The 27,272-nt window shown below is 42.8% G+C and overlaps 1 protein-coding gene across 6 annotated transcripts in view; it reads left to right on the forward strand.

Annotated features, from left to right (window-relative positions):
• The window catches only part of ARHGAP17 (Rho GTPase activating protein 17), a 98,443-nt gene that overhangs the window by 51,444 nt on the left and 19,727 nt on the right, over positions 1–27,272 (forward strand). For 5 of the 6 annotated variants that reach the window (XM_030799494.1, XM_003261651.4, XM_030799501.1 and 2 more), the window contains exons 7-17: positions 88–199; positions 4,470–4,538; positions 4,697–4,778; positions 9,722–9,849; positions 11,399–11,510; positions 12,072–12,153; positions 14,982–15,062; positions 16,872–16,985; positions 20,297–20,388; positions 22,019–22,175; positions 24,566–24,799. In XM_030799494.1, the coding sequence (XP_030655354.1) occupies positions 88–199; positions 4,470–4,538; positions 4,697–4,778; positions 9,722–9,849; positions 11,399–11,510; positions 12,072–12,153; positions 14,982–15,062; positions 16,872–16,985; positions 20,297–20,388; positions 22,019–22,175; positions 24,566–24,799 (1,263 nt within the window). The remainder of the gene's footprint in view (positions 1–87; positions 200–4,469; positions 4,539–4,696; positions 4,779–9,721; positions 9,850–11,398; positions 11,511–12,071; positions 12,154–14,981; positions 15,063–16,871; positions 16,986–20,296; positions 20,389–22,018; positions 22,176–24,565; positions 24,800–27,272) is intronic. The other variant, XM_003261652.4, reaches the window with a different exon arrangement.

Genomic DNA, 27,272 nt, shown 5'->3' on the forward strand with positions numbered 1-27,272 from the left:
GAAGGATCTATCTCCAGTAGGTCCTGCCTCCAGCTGTTGAGTATACATAGCTGGTTCTCAGTTGCTGGCGACCCCTTTGTTTTGCAGGTGGAACCAAGCTCACAAATCCTCAGGAACCAACTTTCAGGGGCTTCCATCAAAAATAGATACTCTAAAGGAAGAGATGGATGAAGCTGGAAATAAAGTAGAACAATGCAAGGTATGAGAATTCCTTGATAAATGTATCTTTTCGGTTTTTGCAAATGAGGGATGAAAGTTCAAATGCAAGTTATTTAATGTTTTAAATAATTTCTATCAGAATATTTTGAATGATTTTAAAGGTAGATTTAATTTTTTCTTTCTTATTCTCTTAAGACTGTATTATTTTATGATCAGAATAAAACATTTTAAATTTCAAATAGGATATTTTTGTGTTTTTTTTGTTTTGTTTTTTGAGACGGAGTTTCGCTCTTGTTGCCCAAGCTGGAGTGCAATGGCGTGATCTCGGCTCACTGCAACCTCCGCCTCCCGGCTTCAAGCAATTCTCCTTCCTCAGCCTCTGGAGTAGCTGGGATTACAGGCATGTGCCACCACGCCTGGCTAATTTTTTTGTGTTTTTAGTAGAGACAGGGTTTCTCCATGTTGGTTAGGCTAGTCTCAAACTCCCGACCTCAGGTGATCCGCCCGCTTCGGCCTCCCAAAGTGCTGGGATTACAGGCGTGAGCCACCGTGCCCGGCCTCAAATGGGATATTTTTAAAAACTTGACAAGATGTCTAAGCTTACTTAAAGATGAAGTCAGAAAAAAGGAAAGAAAACCATAGCAAAACATAAAATAAAGTTACAGCAATTAAAAATGCATAAGAAATACAAAAGTAAGAAAAAAGTAAAACTGTATAAGAAGCATTAAAATAGATCAGTGAAATAGTATAGGTTTTCTGGAATGAATGCTATAATGTAAGATTTAATATACAGTAAATGGCTCATATGTCCTCGGAGAAGATAAGGATTACTTTTAAAATGTTGCTTGAACAATTGGTTTGTAATTTGGGAGAAATAGAGCTTTTTATCTCATAAATTACAGATTAATTAGATGGTCAAGTGATCTTATTCTCTCTGCATCCACCTGTGTAGATAGATGTTCATTCTGAATGTTATTTGAGGTGGAATTATTTGAAATTGTAAAGGAATAGGGTCTTTGGGGAGTCTCTAGACAATCTAGAGTCTAAGTCTGGATTGACTTAGACTTTTCCTGCTCTTATTTTTTGTTGTTTTAAAAAAATTGTTTTTTTATTTCCTGCTGATATTAAGACTGTTATATTTTAGTTCATTTAGGTCATGACATACTTTGCTTTTCAAAATAGCAAACCTTGATCAGTTAACTGCAATTAAATGACTTGTTTAAAATAATATAGTGGGTAGAAATATAAGAAAAATGTAAAAATAATATAGTGGATAGAAATTAAAACTAAACTCACAAAGTTTTACCTTTGTTTTAAAAAGTTTTTATGTTTAAAAGATGATATGCAGGTAAATGCTTCTACTAAAATAATGTCACATTGGCTTATTTGTGGTCTGAAGAGTTGTAGCTTTGTCAGTGTCATTTACCCAGCAGTCTTCTTAATATCTGGTCTAACCTAGATCTTGGCTATTGCCTACTTATTGCACACAAATTTGGGTAGAGGTTTAGGAAGTCATCGTGGTCTGATGTCTCTTCTCTCAACTTCCACACTTGTCAGTATTTCAAATGGTAAAAACTTAATGAAAATATTTTCTGCCTCCTCTCTTTATGCTTGCCTTGTGGATGATTTCCTCAGATCTATCTTCTGTTTCACTGATTCTCTCTTTAGCTGTGTTTGATCTGCTACTCAAATAATGTTGAGTTTTTAATTTCATTGACTATATTTTCCATTTCTGAAGTTCTAATTATTCAAATCTGCCCTTTTTGATACTGTATTATTCTTTTCTAGTGTTTCTTTTAAATCATTTTAAATATACTTATTTAATAATCTCTGTTAATTCTGTTTTCTGAAATTCTCTGTGAGAGTGGTAGGAGTCTGCTTATGGTGGATTATTTCCTCATGTGTTTCGTAATTATTGTGAACTCATTTTAAGAGGGGCTTTATCTGTGGGACTATCAGGGATTGGAAATGAGACTTCCCAGAGAGTATTACCAGGCCAGGTCCATTTTTAATTAAACTTAAATCAGTTTGGGGTTTCTGGGACCACATGTCAGTAAATTTAAACTTTAAACCCTCCTGAAAGCAGGCCTATGTTTGTGAAATCTCCTGGCCAATGTTTCTCAGACCTAAAGCCCATTCCAAAACAGACATACTTCCCCATGATTTCCATGTGATGCTAAGTGCATTTGTTCTAATCTATTCTTTCATTGAGAGTACAGTTCTTCAGGAATCTTATCTTTATGCATGATATATGTGTACTTGTTTCTCCTTACCAGGCCCCAAGGCTTCAGACACCTTGGTCACCAAGACTGGCACAAATCTGCCCCAGGTCATCCCCAGCTTCCATTGATGCTTAGCATTCCGATTTTTTCTTTCTTTTTGCTTCTTTTTCTTCTTTCTCTCTTTGTGTGTGTGTGTATGGTGGGGTTGAGGGGAATCAAGGAATTTACTTTATTGCTTTCCCAGTTATTATAAAAGGATGTTCATTACTTCTAACTAGCATTTCCAAGTTTTTGTCATAAATGGGAGGCCCTTCACATTAATTTGTGTACCTTGATGCCAAAAACAGAAGTCATTACATTAAAAAAAAAAAAAAACTATCTCTACATGTATATTTTCTGGCATATAAATTTTCATACATATATCTATAATTCCTATGTATATTTATATTTGAAGATTGGAAATATGTACCTAATTGCCTAATCTGTCACTTACAAATTTTTTTTGGCCGGGTGCAGTGGCTTACATCTGTAATCCTAGCACTTTGTGAGGCTGAGGTGGGAGGATCACTTGAGGTCAGGAGTTCAAAACCAGACTGACCAACATGATGAAACTCCATCTCTCCTAAAAAATAGAAAGATATTAGCTGAGCATGGTGGCATGCGCCTGTAGTCCCAGCTACTCAGGAGGCTGAGGCAGGAGAATCGCTTGAACCCTGGAGATGGAGGTTGCGGTGAGCCAAGATTGCGCCACTGGACTCCAGCCTGGGCTACAGAGCAAGCAAGACTCCATCTCAAAAAAAAAAAAAAAAAAAAAAAAAAAATTTTTTTTTTTTACTTAGAGACTAGGTCTCACTCTGTTGTCCAGGCTGTTCTCAAATTCCTGGCTCCAAGCAATCCTCCCACCTCAGCCTCCCAAAGTGCTGGGATTGTAGGTGCGAGCCACCACACTCAGCTTGTCACTCTTCACAAAATTATTTAATTTTTATATATGTAATCCATTTACATTAGGTAAGATATGAAAAAGTGTAAAACAGTATACTGTGAAGTCTTTCTTCTACCATTATCCTCCTCCTGCCTAATTTCCATTGATCCCAATAGGTGATAACTGCTACTAATTTCTTGTTTTTTTGTCAAGACATATTTTTATACATAGGTGACAATAACAATATGACATTGCTGAGTGTGGTGGCTCATGCCTGTAATCCTAGCACTTTGGGAGGCTGGAGTGGGCAGATCACTTGAGGCCAGGAGTTTGAGACCAGCCTGGCCAACGTGGCGAAACCTTGTCTCTACCAAAAATACAAAAAGTGTGGTGGCGCATGCCTGTAATCCCAGCTACTAGGGTGGCTGAGACAGGAGAATTCCTTGAACCCAGGAGGTGGAGGTTTCAGTGAGCCAAGATTGTGCCACTGCACTTCAGCCTGGGTGACAGAGTGAGACTCTGTCTCAAAAATATAAATAAAAACAAAATAAAAATATGACATACCCTTCCACCCACCCCCCGCCTTTTTTTTTTTTTTTTTGGAGACAGAGTCTTGCACTGTTGCCAGGCTGGAGTACAGTGGCGCAATCTCGGCTCACTGCAAGCTCTGCCTCCTGGGTTCACACCATTCTCCTGCCTCAGCCTCCCAAGTAGCTGGGACTACAGGTGCCCGCCACCATACCTGGCTAATTTTTGTATTTTTAGTAGAGACGGGGTTTCACCATGTTGGCCAGGCTGGTCTCGAACTCCTAACCTCAGGTAGTCTGCCCACCTCAGCCTCCCAAAGTGCTAGGATTACAGGCGTGAGCCATCGTGCCTGGCCATTCCACCCCTTTTTTAACCCAAATGTTAAGACACCATAAGTAATGCTCTGTACTTTGCTTCTTAAACAGATGTGTTAAAATATATCTTGGAGATCTTTCTTTGTCAGTCATGTAAGAAGCTTCCTTATTCTTTCTGTGTGGTTGTACCAGGCAGTTGATGGACATTTACTCTGTGGCACTTTCCATCACTTTTTCATCTAAGAGCTCACAGAGATTGTTCTCAGATGCCATTTTGTTTCACTTCTTTTTTCTTCAATAACCTCTTCTCTTCCATTTACCCAGGATCAACTTGCAGCAGACATGTACAACTTTATGGCCAAAGAAGGGGAGTACGGCAAATTCTTTGTTACGGTAAGCACCTTCCTTTGAGAAAATGTTAAAACATTGTTAAAATGGAGTCATTTTAGCTGTTTTGCAAAAGATTTCATTTTTAGTTTTGCTCAGCCATTGTGTGTGTGTCCATCCGATGCTAACGTTACTTTTGTTTTTGAATGTGGGTCTGTTCTCAGTTATTAGAAGCCCAAGCAGATTACCATAGAAAAGCATTAGCAGTCTTAGAAAAGACCCTCCCCGAAATGCGAGCCCATCAAGGTAATGTAACCCGCGTGCGGCTGATGCTTCCTTCTTGCCTCTGCCACCTCTGCCTGAGTTCTTCTTCACCCTGACTCCTCTGCATGCACGTCCTTGGGATAAAGCTTCTCTGCCTAGGAGGGTACTGTTTCCCGGCATAATTTCATCTTCCTTGCTGCATTCTCTAATTTCTTCCAAACCCAAATTAACACACTAATGGAACATTTGTAGTTCTTCTGAAACCTTCAGTTGAAGAGAAAGCTGGCCTCTTTGGGGAGTACCTGTGTGTTTTCCCATCTTCTGTAGGCTTGAAAAAGTCCAGCATTGAATGATCCTTTTCCACATCAGTTATTTGTTCCACAGGACTTAATTCTGGCCATGTGACTCCAAGAGCATCCATTCTAGGGAAAATATTTTGGACTTTCCAAAAGAGAAGCCAGTACTTGATGCCACTTCATGCACGTCACACTTAATAATAAGTGTGATTGAATCCTAAGACCGTGGTCGCTTCTTTCAGACTCCTCCTTTGTCTTTATACTAAGCTTTTGTTCTTATCAGCATTAATATTTCACCTATCATATTCAAGCACACTGCAGATTTTATCTGCAAGTTAGGTGCAGACTGAACTTTCCCTTTATGTTGAATTTTAAGTTGGGCATCTAAAGCTGCTTTTTTTTTTTTCTCCCTAAAGCTTTTGATGCTATGTCTCTCTGATTTACCATTAGAGCTTACCAGCAGAGATGAGCACAAGCTGTTGAATCAGAAATTGCTTGGCCATCTTTGGATCTATTTCACCTCTGGTGTAGACCTGACATTTGGAGCTTATGCTCCTCTACAGAACCATTGGTCTTGAGCTGAAAGGGGATCAGGCCAGGTGCTGAGTGGGATGACTTTGTGATTTTGAGACCAAGCGTGTATGTGTGTGTGTGTCTGTGTGTGTTGTGGGGGGATGCTTTGTGGATGTGCATACATACCAGCACCTTCAAGAATGTGACTTTTTCTCCCCCTAAGTTCCAGGAGATCCTCACAGGTTCTGGCTTTATGCCTGAAAATTTTTGGATTAAGGAATTATAAAATTTTATGTCTTGCCTGACTATATAGTCAGATCTTCAGCATTCTCAGGAGCAGTGTGTCTGATTTTCTCAGCCATTGCCCTTGCCTTCCCAAATAATCAAGATTATTAGTTCATGGAGGATGGTGTTGAGTCACAGTGCAAAGGAATGGGGTCTCTGGAAAATGTTCCCACCCTCCTAGGGACAGACTCTTGCTCGGCAAGTTCAGAGCACCAAGAAAATATATTTATGAGATATCTGCTGTGGGCTGAGCCCCGCATAGGACAAAATAGTAGACAAATCATTATTTTAGCCTTTGAGTGGCTGAGAGTCTGATTTGAAAGAGTTGATTAACAAGAGGAAAAACGAGAGATTGGATTTTTTTAGCATTTTGTTTGTTTGTTTTAAAGAGACAAGGTCTCACTCTATTGCCCAGGCTAGACTAGAACTGTCATTTTGTTTTTTTCCCAAGGGTATTTTCCCTAGAGAAATACATCAGGAAGCCATGGAGAGCGGGGATGGGGCAGGAAAGAGGTTAGGATGGAACAGCCCATGGAGGAAGTGCGATTTGTCCTTCTTGCTGAGGTCACCCTTCACCGAGTTGCAATTCAACCCCTCCCACCTCTGCCTGTCCTTGTACCTGCCTCTCATCTTAGTTCTGTCTCTTCTTTCCTTGCTGTCTTCTCTGTTTTCGGAAAGACTTAGCTTGTCCTTAATATATAAAAAAAGTGTGACCTCCCCCCACAGCCCCCTCACCTCCGTGGACTCTGGTGTCACATTCATGGTCAGTTGGTGGTAATCTGGTACCTTCCTGACCTGAACACAGCATCCCGTTTAATCTGGTTCTCCTTCATTTCTTCTGGTGGGTACTTCAAGTGACCCCTTCCAGCCTGCCACCTGCATTTTCTTACCACCTTCCTACCCCTGAATCCTTTGCACTCTTGTGTCTACCCCCAATCCTTCTGGTGTTTAGGAAAAAAGAGCAAAGCATACTGCAGTTTTCAAAGGACCAGCAACCACCCGTCAGATCCTGGCATCTGACCTGGCATGGGCCATCTCTTCCCTATTCATTTTTGTCTCCTCACGCCACTTGACTGTCTTCTTTCATTGTGAGGACTCTGCATTGCTCCATTTCTTTTTAAAAATTTTTCTTCAAGAAGGATTATATATTGCTCTATTTCTGTCTCCACCCCAGAAGTCAGCCTTTTCTGAGGTCCAGTCCTTGCACCTCTGTTCTCTCCCACCCTCACTTCCTTGCCCCCTTTTCCCTAGAAATCCCCTTACTTGGACAGCTTTGCCTCTTACCTGCATTTTAATCCTTGCAGCCTCCTAAGCATCGGTTCCCTTTGATGAACAGCACTCACCTTAAACTCAAAAAGCAAACCAGTCCTCTCCCCACACCAACTGTCCCTTTCTCCCTTCTTGTCTCCCTCATATCACCTTTCTCCAAGTGATTCAGGTCTTAACCTTGGAACCCTTTTCTCCTTCCTCTCTTCCATCCAGTGCCTGGGTTCTGTCCATTTCGCCCTAGGCTCTGCCATCCTCTCTTCCCCTGGCCCACTCTGCTTCATGCTCTCACGGCCTTGACGTGAACTTGGGATAAGATGTAAATTCCCAGACTCACAATTCCTGATCTTTTCTCAGCTGATTGCCTCTCACAAAGATGTGTTTGCCCATTTTTCAGCCTGTTTAATCTCTGTCCGTCTCATGAGACCCCCTCCAACCTCACTTCCTTTGAGAAGCCTTCTCTGACAACTGAAGCCAATAGCAAACACTTTGCCTCCTGAATTGTGCCAGCATTTATGGTCTACACCAGAAGTCGCAAACAGCCATATCTCATTAAAAATTGTTAAAAGTTGGTTGTCATCATGTGAAAACCAGATGGTTTGATGTAACAATCCCGATTTCTGGCTTCTCCTGAAAGTTGAGAACATCTGGCAACACTGGCTTTGCTTTCCCACGTGGCAGTGTTGGTTTGGTGCGGAGGAGTGGTTATCTCCTTCGGCAGATCGTGCACTCCCGGCAGGATTCGTGCCCCTGTGCTACCTATCCGGCTCCTCTAGACAATTGCATTTGCAACTCTTGTCTGTACCATCGATCTGCCATGACTTAGCAAATATGTCTTGTCTTGTTATTGACTGTTCTGTATTTACACGTGTGTCTTATATTCCCTTCACAATTCAATTGCCCTCTCCCTGAGGGTGGGGAGTCTCTGTGAACTTTACATGCCTCCTGCAGTACCTGACACATAGTAGGTCTGTTGTTTGAGAGGGCAGTCCCTGAGGTGGAATTTGCCTTATGACTTGCTTCTAGGTCAGTAGTTCTCACTTGCACTCTCTGTCAACATTATACCAGGCTTGGGGGTGGGGTACACTCTGTCCAGTGTTTACTAGAAAGTTCTAGCAGAGGTTTGAATCATGCCTGCCCCTTAACATTACAGGGTTGGGCTTGTGGTGAAGGCAATGGCAGGTGTCATTTGCAGAACTCTCCTGGGTGATTCCAGGGCATCCCCTAGTGGAAGGCTCACGTGGCCATTTTCAGCCTGTGTTGTAAATTATTGCTTTAGATAAAAGGGACAAAGTATTTCAGGTAAGATTTGACCTCTGGGAAGGTCCAGACACCCAGATGTGTTTTCTATTGGAAATTCCCCTGGCTGGGGCCGGGCCAGAGACGAGGAGGGCTCCCCACAATTCTGAGAGTGGCTGGTGGCCTGCACCTCATTTTTGTCCCCCACCTTCCTTTCCCTCACCCCTTTCTTCAGTCTTTACCTCTCGCTCTTTCCATCCGTTTTTACCTTTCCGCAAGCTCTCGGTTCTATGGATTTGTGGGATTTTATTTTTCTTCCTTCCCCATATGCAAATCTACCCCTGCTGTAACATGGTAGAGAGTGTAAGAGGACACACCAGAGTACATACTGCCTTCTTCCAACCCAGCTTTCTAACAGCAGAGCTGTTAAGGGACCAATGGCCAATAAAGGTGCAGAGAAGGACATGAACCCTTCCTGTTGTTAGAAAGATTTAAGTGTTTCTCCCTGGAGCAGTTTTCACAACTGGTTTGCCCTCCTTTGCTTCTGCAAGCTGCTCAGATAGCACTAGATCTCTGCAGCTTGCACAGGCAGGCCAAACTCAACCAGATACTTCTTATTCTAATTCATATGTCTGTTCTCTAAATTCTTCTTTCTATTTTACTGCTTCATTTTATTTGTGCTAAGCTGCCTCATGACCTGAAGATAATCTAAAATATGGCTTTCCTGCTGTCAGCATAGCCTTCAGCTGCTTTAGGGCTGCAGATACTGCATTTCTTTCCACGCAGAATTTTTCGGAGCTGTTTGGGGATGCGGTGTTCTGAAGCACTGCATGCCGCAGAGATGTCGCATCTGATGGAGAGTAACTGCAACGTGGAGAGTTCACGTTGGCCATCTCCAGTCTCGTATGACAGATGCTTAACTTGTGTTTGAAATTTCAGAGATTATTTTCATTTTTGCATAGCAAAGAATCTATTTCTTGTCCTCTAGCTAGAAGGCTTTGCATGGCTAGAATAAATTTCTTTTCAACGAAACAGTATGCTCTGGCGAATCTTCCTTTTGGTGCAAGGCAGCCCACTAAACCCGCTGGTGTGTTAATGAAGTGTGGTGCAGGTGTGCAGCGCGCCACTGCAGCTTCTGGGCAGCCTGAGTTGGTGCCATCTAGGTGCGCTCGGGCTTCTGTTCCACAAGTAACCGCCCCAGCCTGGTCCATAGTTTGCTGCTCCAGTAGATGGCAAATAACAAAAGCAAATAGAACAGATGTATCCCCTCTTCCCACAGCCTCAGCTACCAGTCGGCTAGAAAAGCCCATTGGGTAGTTGGGGAGAAAATAGCTTGGTAATGCCGTGAGTTTGTTGGGTATCTAACTGAACAATTTGCTGCTCTAGATAAGTGGGCGGAAAAACCAGCCTTTGGGACTCCCCTAGAAGAACACCTGAAGAGGAGCGGGCGCGAAATTGCGCTGCCCATTGAAGCCTGTGTCATGCTGCTTCTGGAGACAGGCATGAAGGAGGAGGTGAGGGGAGCTTCGTGATCCTGTGCACCAAGTCTCCATGCCCCTTGTTCTGCCCAGAGCGCCATGCTCCCCGCCAGCCCCCGTCCACCTCCACTTAGTTATACAGCCATTGTCCGTTTTGTGTAAAACAGTGGCTTTCAAGCTTTTGTCACCATGATCCATATTTTAAATTGCAACCCTGTTCCTTATGATACCTATCTGTCTATGAATGAAACAAAGGTTTTACAAAACAATGTTTACCTTTCCTGATTGTGGTACACCCTGACCTCTTTATGTCCTGTTTGATTGTTTCATTTAAAACTCTGGTTGTGATTTGTGACAGATTTCATGACGCAATAATAGGCTAAAGAGCTTTAGTTTACATTTGCATAGTATTATGTAATTTTTTTGAGTGGAGATCATTTACATACTTAAGTTTACGGGATTCTTACCCCAAACCCCCCATGAACCAAATAAGGGAGTTTTTATTACTCTTCTTGTATAAATAAGGAAGTCAGCATACAGGGAGTTTACACCAGGTCAGAGCCAGAATCAAAATGCAAGGCTTTTTTTTTCCTTTTTAAAGTTTTGTATTGAAATAGAACGTACATACAGAAAAGCATACATATCATAGGTGTACAGCTTGATGCGCTTGCATGACTAAACCCACCCATGGAATCGGCACTCACATCAAAGAACACCCCGGAAGCCCTCCTTATGTTTGCTTCCAGCCACTCCCCTTCTAACAGCCTACGTTGGTGCTTCTTGTCTGGGGCCAGATTTGCTCCCCAGGAGACATTTGTCAAGGTCTGGAGGTATTTTGGATCATCACAACTGAGAAGAGGAGGTGTTACTGTCATCTAGTAGTTGAGGCCATGTGTATTCGTCCATTCTCACGTTGCTATAAAGAACTACCTCAGCCTGGGTAATTTATGACAAAAAGAGCTTTAACTGACTCACAGTTCCACAGGCTGTACATGAATCGTGGCTGGGGAGGCCTCAGGAAACTTAGAGTCATGGCGGAAGGCGAAGGGGAAACAGGCACAGTGTTCACGTGGTGGAACAAGAGGGAAAGAGTGAGCATGCGCACAAAGGGGGAGTTGCTACACACTTTCAAACAACCAGATCTTGTGAGCTCTCACTCACTGTCACAAGAACAGCAAAAGGGAAATCCACCCCCATGATCCAGTCACCTCCCACCAGGCCCTGCCTTCAACACTGGAGATCATAATTCCACATGAGATTTGGGTGGGGACACAGAAACATGGATGCTGCTAAACATCCTACAGGGCACAGGACAACCTCCAACAAAAAATCATCCAGGCTAAAATGTCTGTAGTGCTGAGGTCAAGAAACCCTGCCTAGACTAATTTTCTTCCTGCCTGTCCCTGTGCTTGGGTGCATGCTCAGCCCTCGTCATTCCTCCTGACAGCCCTGCAGGGCAGGCAGTAACACTGCTTTCATAGACAAGAGGTGAGCGGCAGTCAGGAAATCCCCATCAGAACACACTGCCAGTTAGTCTGAGTATCCCAACCTGCACTTGATGCTGATGGCTTTTCATTATCTTTAGGGCCTTTTCCGAATTGGGGCTGGGGCCTCCAAGTTAAAGAAGCTGAAAGCTGCTTTGGACTGTTCTACTTCTCACCTGGATGAGTTCTATTCAGACCCCCATGCTGTAGCAGGTGAGCGCCAAAGAGTGTCTGCAAATCAAGTCACCCTCAAGGCGGTGGGCAGGTTCTGTCTCAGACAGATGGTCAGTTAAAATCCAATTTCAGTTATAGGTTTAAGTGACAAAACCGAAGTGGCCTCTTGCTACAATTCCTTAGTGTATATACAATGTAATGTACACACGTGTCTTCTTTACTTTTTTGTTTTTCTATTTTGATGATTAAAGGAGAGAGTAGCTTATAATGCAAATATTAGGAGACGTATTTGTATTTTCTTCCCATCTTTCACAGTCTTCCCCCCGCCAAATTCCTGTCTACCTGGAGAAATTATGTCTGTTAAGGGGATAACTTTAAAACTAATTTTATTTGTAATTGATCTCTTAAAACTTTTTTTTTGCAAGAGATTTAATTTGTTTTATGGACATTTTAGTCTCTAACAACTCTTGCCAACTTATGATTTGTTATATACACCTTGGAAGATCGTAATTGAGATCATTTCAATTTGCAAAATAGTATGTCCCAAGATTCCTAGCCTTACCCCTTTTTCATACTCAAAGAGAGTGTTAATGATTTCAGGTGCTTTAAAATCCTATTTACGGGAATTGCCTGAACCTTTGATGACTTTTAATCTGTATGAAGAATGGACACAAGTTGCAAGGTAAGTTTAAAGAACACAGAGTTGTAAATGTTAAAGGGAATGATGTGATATTGTGCACTATTTGCAAATCATTTTATTCTCAGGGATTATAAGATTAAAATAGCATATTTGTTAATGCATGTCTCAGCTCTTATTTATGTTTAGAATAAAAATATCAAGTATTATAATTATTAGTGTAGGAAAGTCACTACGTAGGCATTGGTTTAAATTTGTGTTATTTATGTGGATAAAGACATAGAGTGGTACCCACATTAATGGATTTGCAAATTTCCAGCCCCCTTTATGTTGAAGAAAGCCCTGTAACTGGGGATAGGGGTCATACTGACCCGTGGCAGTGTGCCTTTTGAGCTGTGTGCGGTCTCACCTGTGCAATAATACAGTTGGCCTTTAAACAGCATGGGGATTAGGGGCATTGATACCCTACATAATTGCAAATTCAAGTATGCTTTTAACTCCCTCAAAACAACTAATAGCATACTGTTGACTGGAAGCCTTACTGATAACCTAGTCAATTAACACATATTTTTTATGTTGTATGTATTATATACTGTAGTCTTACAATAGATAAGCTAGAGAAAAAGTACTATTAAGAAAATTGTAAAGAGGAGACAATCTGTTTACTATTCATTAAAGGGAAGTGGATCATCTTAAAGGTCTTCATCCTTGTCTTCATGTCGAGTAGGTTGAAGAAGTAGAGAAAGTGAAGGGGTTAGTTTTGCTGTTTCAGGGGTGGCAGTTCATCTGTGAGTTTTTTCAGATTGTCAGAGATCTCCAGGAATTTTCCTATATGTTTATTGAAAAAACTTGCATATAAGTGGACCTTGTGTTGTCAGCTGTATAATGATGACATTAATATTTACTGAGCATTTTCTTGTGCTAAGTACTGTGCTCATCTTTGTAGCTATTACCTCCTGTAATCTTTAATTAATGTTATAAAAGGCAGATGATGTTGTGGTCTGCATTTTACAGAAAGGAAACTGAGGCTTGGGAGGGAACAGGGCCAGGAGAGTAGCAAGTAATTGGCAGAGCTAGAATTCAAACCAGACAGACCCAAATGCTATACTCCTCTACTTTGTCCCTTTCCCTCCACCGTCAGCTTCAGTCTATCTAGAAACAGTTGATTTTAAGCAGGACAGCTTTGTTTAAAAAGCCTAGAAGCTTCTGCTTGGCTGGCCAGCCCATCTCCTCGTCTTTTTTCTCATGGTACTGACTCCCCTCCTCTCCAGAGTGCCTACTCCTCACCACTAAGGGAAGAGGAACAAATCTCACCTCTGTTCTGTCCTCTTCCCCATCTGTGGACACTGCCCCTGTTCCCTACAGGCAGGCCATGATCAAATAAGAGCCACTTATTTCTGATCAGTTACACTTCAGTGGATGTGAGTCCATCGCTTGTGTCTTTAGCCAGGTTTTGCATTTGAGCTTTTTTCTTTTCTTTTCTTTTCTTTTTTTTTTTTTTTTTTTTTTTTTTGAGTTGGAGTCCTGCTCTGTCACCCAGGCTGGAGTGCAGTGGCGCAGTCTAGGGTCACTGCAACCTCCACCTCCCTGGTTCAAGCAATTCCCCTGCATCAGCCTCCCGAGTAGCTGGCATTACAGGCACACGCCACCATGCCTGGCTAATTTTTTTGTATTTTTAATAGTGACAAGGTTTCACCATGTTGGCCAGACTGGTCTCGAACTCCTGACCTCAGGCAATCTGCCTGCCTCGGCCTCCCAAACTGCTGAGATTACAGGCATGAGCCACCACGCTCGGCCGCATTTGAGCTTTTCTCTGTAATTGTGGAATGAGAGACTTTGTCCCTGTTAGATGGTGAGGTTTTTAAGTTCAGAGACAAGTTCTTAGTCATCACGTATCCTTGGAACCCTGCCTGGGGCCCAGCCTGCTGTCAGTATTAATGTTTATGGGACAGAATTCAGTGGAATCCAACATCAGTGTTAGGTGGAGGAGAGTTGTGGGATTTCTTTTATTGGCTAGCCTCCTACCCAATAAAAGATTTCCTTGTTTATTACAAGGAAATAAACTTGTAAAAGAAGGTGTCTGTCTGTTGGTGTATTGATTCTATAGTTGAGAATTGTCAATATGGGTGGGCTTCCATCCCAGTAACGCATCGACTGGCCTCTAAAGTGTAATTATGTTTAATCCCTATCCATGTTCTCCAGAATGGTTCTGTTCTGGAGGGTATTTCAAGTTCAAAGTGGTGTTATAGAGGCCCCTCTAACACTCTTGGTCCCTAGTGCGCAGAGTTGGCCATGCTCTACAGGCTTCTCACTGCCCCTTTTTTATGTCTCTGCAAGTTTGTACGTTGCGCCTGTGGAGTGCAAGAGCTCTTACAGTTGCTTCACAACAGAAATGGGCTGCTTGGTGTGCAGCCAGTTTGCAGTATTGCAAGCAAGGAAAGACCCAGGGGTCTGGGTGCCTGGGAGCTCAGCCCCCTGATCTGTGGCTGGGCTGCTTGAGGGTAGGAGAATTTGGGCTCCGTGAAGCCATACGTCAGTACACACTTTTTCTAGACAGAATTTTCAGTAGTGTCTTGTCTGTTCTGTGCCAAGCATTGGTGGAGGTGGTTTTGCCACAGACTCCTCAAAATCGTTCAGCAGTATCAACACTTACCCTGCTTTGCACATCCAGAGATTGAAGGTTAACCAACTGCGCAGAGTTAAACAGTTAATTGGTATTTGACTCTAAATCTGTTTATTTCCATAGCCTGGGCTGTTTTCCAACTGTGCTTTCTCTGTCAAAATGGAGGCCTCATTTTTAATATAGCATATTAATAAGATATTACTAATTGGTGTCTTAATAAATTGTTGTACTTAAAAGTTTTTGTTCTCAGTGTGCAGGATCAAGATAAAAAACTTCAAGACTTGTGGAGAACATGTCAGAAGTTGCCACCACAAAATTTTGTTAACTTTAGGTATGTATGATTGAGCTACAATGACTCTGGAGTGAAGATAAGTTTAATGCCCAGCAGAGAAGTCATTTAATTCAGGCATACTTGGCACATTAAAAAACAACAACAACAACAACAAAACACATCACTTTGGAGAGTAACTTGGGGCTACTGAGAATGGGATTTCATGTATATTATGATGAATTTCAAGCATCAGTATCATGCCTGACATTAATACGTAAGTTGGCTTATCATTTTCCCAGTACAGCTATTAGCAATAAATTTCTTGTGAAAAGTTTGAGTGACTGTATGTTGGGTTTGGAGTCCAAATCATCCAGTATGTTAAAGGCAAAATTAATCAATAGTTGTACATTCTGTAATGTCTTTTGTATGTGCTACTTAGTTTATTTTAAAGTATAAATCATCTTAATAAAATTTCAAGGAATGGAGATTATGTATTACTTTGTGGAATAACTATGGTTTTAAGAAAATTTACCATGGGACAAAACTTCCGTAATGTAACTTCTGTTTTCCTTTTGACTTAATATGTAACTTTGAACAAGTATAGAGAAAAGGAAACAGTGGCCCCAGGGGATAAAGTCACTCAAAACCAAACAAAGAAAATTTTCTAGAAAGTCTCCCTAGAAAATTTTCCTTGTTTGGTTTTGAGTGACATTAAGTGACCAGTCAGAATACTTTACAGGTGATATGTCTGGAATGTTACTTGTCCTTAAATTCTGCCTTGGGCTGTCCCACTAAGCTAAGCTACATATTCCCTTTTAAATATTCCCTTTGATTAATTTAACTCACCCAGCTTGGAATTACAGATACTCTTCCTCTATTCAGTGTATGTGGTGAGAACTCAGTACTTCTTAGTATGTTGAGAGTTTGGCTCTTTATTTTGTTTATTTTACTCTGTAATTGTTACTAATTGATTTTTGAATAGGGAGCACATTCCCATGGTTCAAAATTCAAAAGGTATACAATGAAAAATCTCTCTCCTGTTCCCATACCCCAGCCACCCAGTTCCTCTCCTGGGATTCATCCAGTGTTTACAGTTTCTTATATATCCTCTCAGCAAGAGTTAATGTAGACATAAGCAAATACATTCATGTGTACATACTTGCCTACGTATTTTTTCTCTCACACCCCCTTTTTAAAAAACCAAATGGTAGTGTATATTGTATACATCATTCTCCCCCTCACCTTTTTTGCTTGACATCTTAAGGTATTTGCTTAATACATCTTGGAGATTTTTCCTTCTCAGTACATTTTGTAATGATGGTTGCATAGTCCTCCACTGTATGGATATACTGTGATTTATTTAACCAGCTCCCTATTGATAGTTGGGTTGTTCTTACGTTTTTGCCTTTATACGACTGTACTTATACATAAGGTATGTATATATGATAAATTGGATATTTTTATAATTCCACCGTAAAGTATTTTCAAATACAGTTTCCTTTAAGCAGTATAACTGTGTCTGTTTTTGTATTTGAAAATATTGAGCTCACTATTAACACATTATAACTTATAATAGGGGTATAATAGATAGGACATAAAGGAGAAATTGACTAGAAATATATAGCCAATAGAGGTTCAAATCACTAAGATTTATACTTAACTATTTTCTTCTTCTAAGCCCTAATTAGTCTATGATCTGAAGCAAAGAACACAAGAAATGTATAAAATGCTTCACCTGAGCCAGATTCTGATTTAGGAACCCTCTGCAGTTAGCACCTGAGCAACCTGGGATTGTGCACCTGGCCAGGAAGAGAACATTCTAGCAGCTATTTCAGAGGAGAAACCCTCCCCTTCTCTTTTGACCCCTAGATATTTGATCAAGTTCCTTGCAAAGCTTGCTCAGACCAGCGATGTGAATAAAATGACTCCCAGCAACATTGCGATTGTGTTAGGCCCTAACTTGTTATGGGCCAAAAATGAAGGGTAAGTCATCTTTCTCTGTATCACATCATTTGAATTTCTTCTTTCCCACCTGATGAGATGCATAGAAATGTAACTCAGGTTACACATTCTAGTTTATGATCAAGGTATTCTGAAATTGGTTTTCTCATTCAGCCGATATTGTTGGAACACAGCTGTGAGCTGGGTGCTGTCCCAGCTGGTGGTGACACAAAGATGTGTGAGACATTGTCCCAGTTCTCAAAATGCCCCTGCTCTTAGGCAGTCAGATAGCTTGGTGGCTACAGTACAGTGATAAGAAAAATACACATATTTGTGTGTGTGTGTATATGATATTGTAGGAGGGGTAGCACTTCCACCCTCTTAGGATGTCTGGCTGGACCTGAGAACTAAATGAACATAAGACAGGTTAACAGGAGAAAGCATACAGATTTTTACATTTTAATGCCCAGCAGAGAAGTCATTTAATTCATGCCTACTTAGCACATTAATAAAAACACATCACTTTGGAGGGTAACTTGGGACTACTGGGAATGGGATTTCACATATATTATGGTCTGGGAATGGGATTTCACGTATATTATGATGAATCTGAAGCATCAGTGTCATGTCTGACATTGGAGTTCCCACAGGAAAATGAAGATCCAAAGAAGCAGTTGGAGCCGAATGCTTGTATATGAAGTTGGACAAAAAGTAAATTGTGAAAACATGACCAGACAAAGGAGCGTGGGCTAGGGCAGTTAGTTGTGGAGAAGTGACTAGGAAGATAAGGATTCATTCAGCAAGGTTTGTTTATGGAGGTTTCCCTCAGCCTTGCCTTCCCATCCCTGCTGTTAGGAATGTTTCTTTCTTCCTGGTATAAGGAGGGCATCCTTCACGTTGGAGTTTATCTCCTGCTTTCAGGATGAAAAAGGAAGGTCGGAGCCCTCTTCTTGCATGTGATGGTTTTCAAGTGTCTTTAACTCAAAAAAATCCTATGCCTAAGGGGCATATTTTGGGATAGCATATTCTGCCCCCTTTATCAAGTATGACGGCAGCAGAGGTAAAGAAACATAATTCAGGCTGAGAAGTCTGGGAAAGCTCTGGTTAGGGAATGGCACTGGAGCTGTACCTTGATGAGTTAACAGTTTCCTACAGCCAGGACCTGGATGAGCCAAGACACTGTTGAAAGGGCCTAGTTTCCATTATTTATGGGCATGGCACATGGCTTCGTGAAACTTGAAGACAGAGAACATGAGGCTGTGACTGGGAAGGCCAGAGCCTTCAAGGGCCTCACACATTCTACTGAGGTGTCTGGGACTTATTTTCTGGGTGGTGGGGAGTCATTCATTAAGGTTCCCAAGCAGAAGAGTGTCTTAAGTTGCACTTAGATAACTTTATTGGCATTGCAAAATGTAGATTGAATAGAGGAGGGGTTGGGGGATCCGCTGGAAAGCTTCTGGGAAATTGTCACTCTGTTGATGGCATTGTGATGATCTCATTAGTAATCAGAAGTAACCTTTTGAATAGAGGACATAAAGGAGAAATTGATTAGAAATATATAGCAAATAGAGGTTGAATCATTGACATTTATACTGTTGTCCTCGTTTTTGCAGATGAGGACACTGACTCTTAGAAAGAAAAAGTAATCTGCTTAGGGTCACACAGCAGGGAACTGGTGTACCCAGGTTCTGGGTACAGAACCTGTGTCCTTATTAACCTTTATTAGCTTTCCAATACTCTCCTAAAAGAAAAATGGGAAAGGATGTGAGAGGACAGTTCCTCCCTAATCCAGCAGGGTTTTAAGGCACACAGACTGATCAGACTCCATATGGGAGGAAGGCTGGGAAGGATCATTTACAGGCAGAGCTTCAATTTTAAGCTGGAATTTGAAAGGAGCAAGAAATTTTACTTGGTCAGAAAGTGGGTGAAAATATTCTGGTGGGAAGAGAGGTCAGAGTGATAGGAGAGGAGAGGTTTGAGGCAGTCAGGCCTGGGATCGAGCTTGGGAACCCAGTGTCCTCATGTAGGCCTCATAACAGGTTGTTGTAAAAATTAAGCGAGGTGAAGAACCTGAAGCCTGGTAGGTGGCCAGAAAGTGTCAGGCCTTTTGCAGGTGGTTTGCTTTTGTGGTGTTCTGACTCCCAACTGAAACAGGAGCTTGACAACAGTGATAATAACTCTTACTTATTTTTTTCTTCTTCTTTCTTTTTTTTTAATTTTTTTGAGACAAGGTCTCGCTTTGGTCTCCATGCTGGGGCACAGTGGCATGATCATGGCTCACTGCAGCCTCAACCTCCTGGGCTCAGGCGATCCTCCCACCTCAGCCTCTCCAGTAGCTGGGAATACAGATGCATGCCACCACACCTGGCCAATTTTTGTATTTTTGTAGAGACAAGATTTCACTATGTTGCCCAGGCTGGTCTTGAACTCCTGGCCTAACTGCCTCAGCGTCCCAAAGTGCTGGGTTACAGGTGTGAGCCACCGCATCTGGCCTACTTATTTTCTTCTTTTTGAGCCTTGGCATCAGACACTATTAACATCTGAACACTCATCTTGAGTCTAGTCCACATATATGACGACCGTAAGTGTGAATGGGAGGCTCAGGTTTCAACATAATAAAAGGCACACTGTGACATCGTAGGCAAAATTGCTTTTTAGTGATCTTTAGTCTTAGAACATAGCTACCACCCATGTGTGATGCTATTCCAGTGGGAAAGTGCAACCCTTGTTCCAGACCAGTTTAAAACCAGCATTTGACACAGTATTGTTGACTGACTGGTTTTGCTGCCCCCAGGGTCTGTGTGTAGCAAACATTGTGGTTGTTATCACAGTGCACACTAAGGAACAGCCAAGCCAGAGTCATTTTTTCCTGAGTGATCATGGCCACATTCATAGACCAGGACCATGTGAATTTGATTTTTTTTTTTTTTTTTTTTTTTTTTTTTTGAGACGGAGTTTTGCTCTGTCACCAGGCTGGAGTGCAGTGGCCTGATCTCGGCTCACTGCAACCTCCACCTTCCAGGTTCAAGCAATTCTCCTGCCTCAGCCTCCCGAGTAGCTGGGACCACAGGCACGCACCACCACGCCTGGCTAATTTTTGTATTTTTAGTAGAGACAGGGTTTCACCATGTTGGCCAGGATTGTCTCGATCTCTTGACCTTGTGATCCGCCCGCCTCAGCCTCCCAAAGTGCTGGGATTACAGGTGTGAGCCACCACATCTGGCCAGTGAATTTGATTTTTGCATCTTTTAAATATTTTATCCTTTAAAAATAATTGAATTGCCCTGACACAACCAGCAGAAATTAGATGCTGCCTACAGGAAGTATTTTAATTTTGTGAACTTCCTTTGCAGAACACTTGCTGAAATGGCAGCAGCCACATCTGTCCATGTGGTTGCGGTGATTGAACCCATCATTCAGCATGCCGACTGGTTCTTCCCTGAAGGTAATTCTCATTTCAGTTTCATTGACCGCCAAAGCAATGTGATAATCATACAAAAAGTCTTCTTAAGAAAATACATCTGTAATCCTTCTTCATGATTACAGAATTGGTTTCAGTTTTTCATGTTTCTTTCCAGCCTTTGTTCATTGCATTTGTATTTTGACATAATGGTAATCATATTGTATTGTATTTCACTTAGTTTCACTAAAACATAGCCAGTCAGTGTACATTGAATACCTGCTAGGTGCCATATGTTTGCTGGTGAAACATGCTGTCTTACCTGGGGGAACTCCAGCCGCTGGAGAAGACGGCCACATGAACAGATAAATTATAACACATGGCAAATTAGAAGATAGGTGGATGGAGAAAGATTTGACAAACTCAAGTGCTGGGAAAAGGGAACCAGGGATTCGTTTTTAGAAGAGGCGATGTTGAATATGCAGGAGTTTTTCACTTGGAAGAGGGCTTGTTTCTCTAGCTAGATTATGGATTTGCCCATAGATAGGAGATAAAGCAGGAAAGGTTGATCGGGGCCAGTTGGTGAAGGCCTGAGTTGGCTGTGTCAGGGAATTAGTATTTCATCCTGCTGGCAATAGATTTTCAAACTAGGTTTGTTGCAGTCCTGGGATCCACAGAGGTTCCCGTGGCCCCCTTTGGGGATGCTGGCCAGGCAAGTGTTGGAATTCTGGATCCCCCGCACCCACTTCCCCCAGAGCAACCCTGCTGCCATGTCCTGTGGGGTGCAAGCCCCATGATACCCATCTTTCCCTCACCACTGGGCCCATCTTTTCTTTACCACTGTTTTGTCACCATCAAGAATCACGCCTCATTCATATAGGTTGCCCAGTGAAGATGGGATGGATGAATGAATGCTAGCATTCTGTTCAAGATTTCCTTTGAGGAAATGATTCTTGCAAAAACTGCTAGAGGCAGTATGAACTTGATGTTGCCTTTTATTTCTATTTTATATCAAAGTGTAAATACCTCTCTTTTTTTTTTTTTTTTTTTTTTTTTTGAGACAGTCTCACTTTGTTGCCCAGGCTGACGTGCAGTGGCGCGATCCCAGCCCACTGCAACCTCTGCCTCCCAGGTTCAAGTGATTCTCCTGCCTCAGCCTCCTGAGTAGCTGGGATTACAGGCATACATCATCACGCCCAGCTAATTTTTTGTATTTTTAGTAGAGACGGGGTTTCACCTTCTTGGCCAGGCTCGTCTTGAAACTCCTGACCTCACGTGATCTGCCTGCCTCGGCCTCCCAAAGTGCTGGGATTGCAGGCATGAGCCACCACGCCCAGCTAAATATCTCTTTTTGAGTGATTCAAATAAGTGATCTGTGCTCATCGTCCTCTTCTGCATTCTAGATTTGTTTTTATTTATTTTTTTCCCACAAAAGAGAAAGCACACAAGTGTGTAACTTATATTCTGACCCATACTTCTTCCCCTGTCTTGTCCTCTTACGTTACTTCCCACTGGATTGATGGACCATTCTTGCGATGTGAGTGCCTGGAGCTTCCACCTTGAAATAGGGCTGTGGACTGAAGAACGAGGTTCCCGTTCCAATGAGGGGTGTCTTAGAGCTCCCTCGCCTGCTGTGTTCAGTGTCTCACGCACTTGTTTATTTTTCCTCTTGCAGAGGTGGAATTTAATGTATCGGAAGCATTTGTACCTCTCACCACCCCGAATTCTAATCACTCATTCCACACTGGAAACGACTCTGACTCGGGGACCCTGGAGAGGAAGCGGCCTGCTAGCATGGCGGTGATGGAAGGAGACTTGATGAAGAAGGAAAGGTATGATTTGACCGTTCACTTCCAAACCAGCAGTAAATATGTTGTTAGACCCGTGGTATCTGGTATCGCTCAGTGGACTTGGGATTTGAGAGTGGTCCCCATCCACCCATGACTGATGGTGTCCAGATAGTGTCTGGAATTCTGCTGTAGGTCATTCCAAGCACTAATCTCACCATAAAATCGGTGTGTAGCTTGTCAGTTAACGTTACTTCCACATGTATTCCAGCTTAACTTGGCGGTGTGCTTGGTAAGCCCTGCAGTGGAACGGCATCATACACATGTTAAAATTGACCCAAATGTACTTGAGTGGGGGGAAACAGAAAGGAAAATAAATTTAATGGTGTGGACTTTTGTCCAGAATTGAGTGTGAGAACACCCACCTGGCACTGTGAGTTGAGTGATTTGGTGTTTAAGGAGACATACTTCTGGTATAATGTGGCCCCACAATGGAAGCCAACTATTGAATTTGATGTTCAGTGGGAAAAACCTCAATATTTGCCAATTCTAGAAGAAAAAAAAACAGTGGTGTTGAACTTAGTGAGAAGCGGTGTGTCTCTATATACTCTTTTCTATGGGCAATTCATGGGATTTTCAAGGGTGATTAAGACTATTTGTGATTTGTGCCTTTAGATGCCAACCTGTCCCATGTGTGTGATGAAATGCCACTGTACTCACTAGGAAGGCTAACAGTTAAGAGGCCTGTTGGAAGTAGTACACTTTTCTTGGTATATGAAATAATATTACTAGAAATAGTTTTACATTAAAACGAAGTGACAAGCTCTTATTTTAATTGCTCAATCTTACAGTGAGGTGTGCTGTTTGTTTCTTTTTCTTTGTGTTGCATTTTTTACCCCTAGCAAAGGAGAATGCATTATTCTGTCCCTATTCTGTCCTTCCAAAATCCACATTTATTCTATGCGGACATATTACCTCTCTGAATCTTCATTCATACAATTCAGTAGTATTTCCTGACGACAGACTCTACCCGTAACAGAATTAGCTTTCGTATATTTTAAGTTACAGAATACAGTGCATGAGTCCAGTTAGCACGTGACAGACAATTCTCAGTTACCTGCCTTGTGTATTCTCCTGCCAGCTGACCTAGTAAGCACGAGCTCAGGAAGCCAGGTATCTTTTTGCTTTTTGAACTGAAAGAAAAAGTTGTTAAGTTCATAGATCAGTGGCCTTAAGTGAAAAGTCAGCCTTCCTTCCACCCTATCCAGCCACATCCAGCCACCATTCCCTTCCCCAAAGCAACAGTTTTTTCCAGTCTTGTTTTTTGTTTTTTTGAGACAGGGTAATGTGCCCAGGCTGGAGGGCAGTGGTATGATCATGGCTCACAGCAGCCTTGACCTCCTGGGCTCAAGCAGCCCTCCCACCTCACACACCTGACTAGCTGGGACTACGGGCATGCACCACCTCACGCAGCTAATTTTCTAAAAAAAAGTTTTTTGTAGAGACAGGGCCTCACGATGTTTCCCAAGCTGGTCTTGAATTTCCAAGCTAAAGCGATCCTCCCACCTTATCCTCCCAAAGTGCTAGGATTACAGGTGTGAGCCACCACGCCCAGCTTTTCCAGCCTTATGTACCTTTCAGATGTAGTCTGTGTATGCACATAGGATTGTTTCTACATCTCATCTCGGTTAAGAGGCAGTGGGGTGTGATAACCTTACACTGCCATTGGTAGGCCTTCTGGACTTCTGTGTCATTCCCCAAAAACAGATTTGAGATGGGAACTAGGAGGTATGGAAATAGGTCGGATGTGGTGACTTATGCCTGTAATCCCAGCACTTTGAGAGACCAAAGTAGGAGGAATACTTGAGGCCAGGAGTTTGAGATCAGCCTGGGTGATGTAGTGAGACCGTGTCTCTACAAAAAAAAAATTTTTTTAATATTCCATTATGGTGACATGTGCCAGTAGTCCAAGCTGCCCCAGAGGCTGAGGCTGGAGGATTGTTTGAGCCCAGGAGTTTGGCACTGTAGTGAACTGTGATTGCTCCACTGGAGTTCCAAGCACTCCAGCCTGGGTGGTGGAGTGAGACCACGTGTCTAAAGGAGGAAAAAAAAGGCAGAGGAAGTATGGGGATAAACACACTAACATGATGTCATTCAAGATGAGGCCTGCCTGTTTGCTTTTAGCTGCTCACACCCAAATTGATCAAAGACATTGAACAGTACCAGGTTCATTGGCTTTGCTCAGGCTCGAAGCCGAGTGGAATTGCTTGCCTTGGTATCAGGGGTGGCCATTAGTCTGGTCCTTGCCGCTTCGCTGCATGTCAGGCAGCTTGGGTGGCTGTCCCCATGTGTGGTTTTAGCACATGTGGACCGATGGGCTTCTGTCTCAGTAGTCTGCTCGCATGGTGTGTTGACTGTTTCTTCTCTCTGTGTAGCTTTGGTGTGAAGCTTATGGACTTCCAGGCCCACCGGCGGGGTGGCACTCTAAATAGAAAGCACATATCCCCCGCTTTCCAGCCGCCACTTCCGCCCACAGATGGCAGCACCGTGGTGCCCGCTGGCCCAGAGCCCCCTCCCCAGAGCTCTAGGGCTGAAAGCAGCTCTGGGGGTGGGACTGTCCCCTCCTCCGCGGGCATACTGGAGCAGGGGCCGAGCCCAGGCGACGGCAGGTAAGGAGGCTGACTTCTGCTGGCAGTGGAGGCTGGACGCCCCAGCCTTCTTATAGGTGGTGGCCTTTGAGCACGGCATCCACGCCCTAAGAACTGCTCCAGCATGGAGTGAACAGATTTGCTTTCACTCCTCTGGTTGGCAAAAGATGGAAAGAAAGACTATGAATGGCTCGCTTCTTTATATGTTTTCCAAAGAAAGCTACATTGGTTTGCATTCTTTGCCACACTGCTTTGGTGCTGGAAACCGGAAGCTAGTGGGTGTCTCATGGTGTGATAAGCCTCTGTCACCTGTTGGATGTATACTGTCAGCATTCATGTATCTTCTGTTCGTTGTCATCCAGTGTGCTAACCAGGAAGCATTTGAATGTGGCAAGTTAGTTAAATTTTCGTATTCCTGGCATTTATTCACCCATTCATTGATTGATTCAGTCAAACAGATTTACTGAGTCACTGATATGTGCTAGGCACTGTGCTAGGCACATGAGGTGACTAATACTCCACTCCACACCCCCAGATTTCGGTCTCGTAGGGCAGTTGATCCATGAGTCCAAGGTGGAAAATAAGATGGTAGCTTTTCTTTTTTCTTTTCTTTTTTTTTTTTTTTCTGAGACTGCATCTTGCTCTGTTGCCCAGGCTAGAGTGCAGTGGCATGATCGTAGCTCACTGCACCCTCTGCCTCCTAGGCCCAAGCAATCCTCCTACCTAAGCCTCCCAAGTAGCTGGGATTACAGGTGCTTGTCACCATGCCCAGCTAATTTTTTTATTTTTGTAAAGATGGGGTAAACATAGATGCCCTAGGTTGCCCAGGCTGATCTTGAACTCGTGGCCTCAAGTGATCTTCTTGCCTCAGCCTTCCAACGTGCTGAGATTACAGGCATGAGCCACCATGCCTGGCAGGTAGATTTTCTTAAAAGTCTCTTTTAGTTGCTTAACCTTTGGATAAGCCACCTGGAGTGGGCTGCAAATGCATAGCAACTTTTAAGAAAAGTCACCTTGGACATGAGGTTTTTTTTTTTTTTGAGACAGAGTCCCACTCTGTCGCCTAGGCTGGAGTGCAGTGGTGGGATCTCGGCTCACTGCAACCTCCACCTCCCGGGTTCAAGTGATTCTCTTGCCTCAGCCTCCAGAGTAGCTGGGATTACAGGCACACACCACCATGCCTGGCTAATTTTTTTGTATTTTTAGTAGAGATGGGGTTTCACCATGTTGGTCAGGCTGGTCTCAAACTCCTGACCTCAGGTGATCCCCCTGCCTTGGCCTCCCAAAGACTGGACTTACAGGTGTGAGCCACCGCCCCCGGCCAGAACTTGAGATTTTTATTTAATTGACATTAATTCAGTTCTCCACACTGATCCAGGCAGATGACCACCAGAGGCTACTTCAGGTGGCATCTCTTGTGGTTTGGAACTGACAGCTGCTTAGCTCTGCATACATGTGTGCCAAAATTTTTGTTGTCATATGTTCTGCGTTGGCCATCCACAACACATTGAATGATCATATATGAAGTAAAATAAATGTGCACAAAACAAGGACAGGCTGTTTATCCACACATTTATTTCCCACACAGAGAGATGAATTTGCCTTGAAAGAACTCCTTTCTCATTGTCCTTGGGATGAGCAAGGGAGAGCCTCATTGTGTGTGAAGCTGCTCATGAGATAGGAATCTTGTTTCACCATTAAAACTGAATGCTAAATGCTTTGTGCATTCCTGAATTCCATTTTCTTCACCTTGGGAAAGTTTACTTTGGAGTTAAAAAAAAATTAAGACTTCAGACTTCATAGGGCTTCCCATGCATGTTATAGGCTCCACATTAGCTTGTTAATAATTGTGCCCCATGCATGTACTTGTTTTGGTTTAAATTTTTTTGTTTGAAGGAAAAAAGTCTAAGCGAATTCACTTATTTTCTTTTTCTTGTTTTTTATTTTTATTTATTAATTTATTTTTTGAGACGAAGTCTCGCTGTGTTGCCCAGGCTGGAGTGCAGTGGTGCAATGTCGGCTCACTACAACCTCTGCCTCATGGGTTCAAATGATTCTCCTGCCTCAGCCGCCGGAGTAGCTGGGATTACAGGCATGGACCACCATGCCCGGCTAATTTTTGTATTTTCAGTAGAGACGGGCTTTCACCATGTTTGCCAGCCTGGTCACGATCTCCTGACCTCAAGTGATCCACTCGCCTTGGCCTCCCAAAGTGCTGAGATTACAGGCGTGAGCTACTGCCCTGGCCTGTTTGTTTTGTTTTGTTTTGTTTTTTCAGACAGGGTCTTGCTCTGTCACCCACGCTGGAGGGCAGTGGTGTGATCATGGCTCACTACAGCCTTTTAATCTCCCAGGCTCAAGCAATCTTCCCACCTCAGCCTCCCAACTGGGACTATAGTCATGCACCCCTATGCCCAGCTAATTTTTTAAAATTTTTTGTAGAGACGGGGTCTCACTGTGTTGCCCAGCTGGTCTTCAATCCTGGTCTCAAGCA

Source organism: Nomascus leucogenys, chromosome 2, assembly GCF_006542625.1.
Source record: "Nomascus leucogenys isolate Asia chromosome 2, Asia_NLE_v1, whole genome shotgun sequence".
Classification (NCBI taxonomy): Eukaryota; Metazoa; Chordata; class Mammalia; order Primates; family Hylobatidae; genus Nomascus; species Nomascus leucogenys.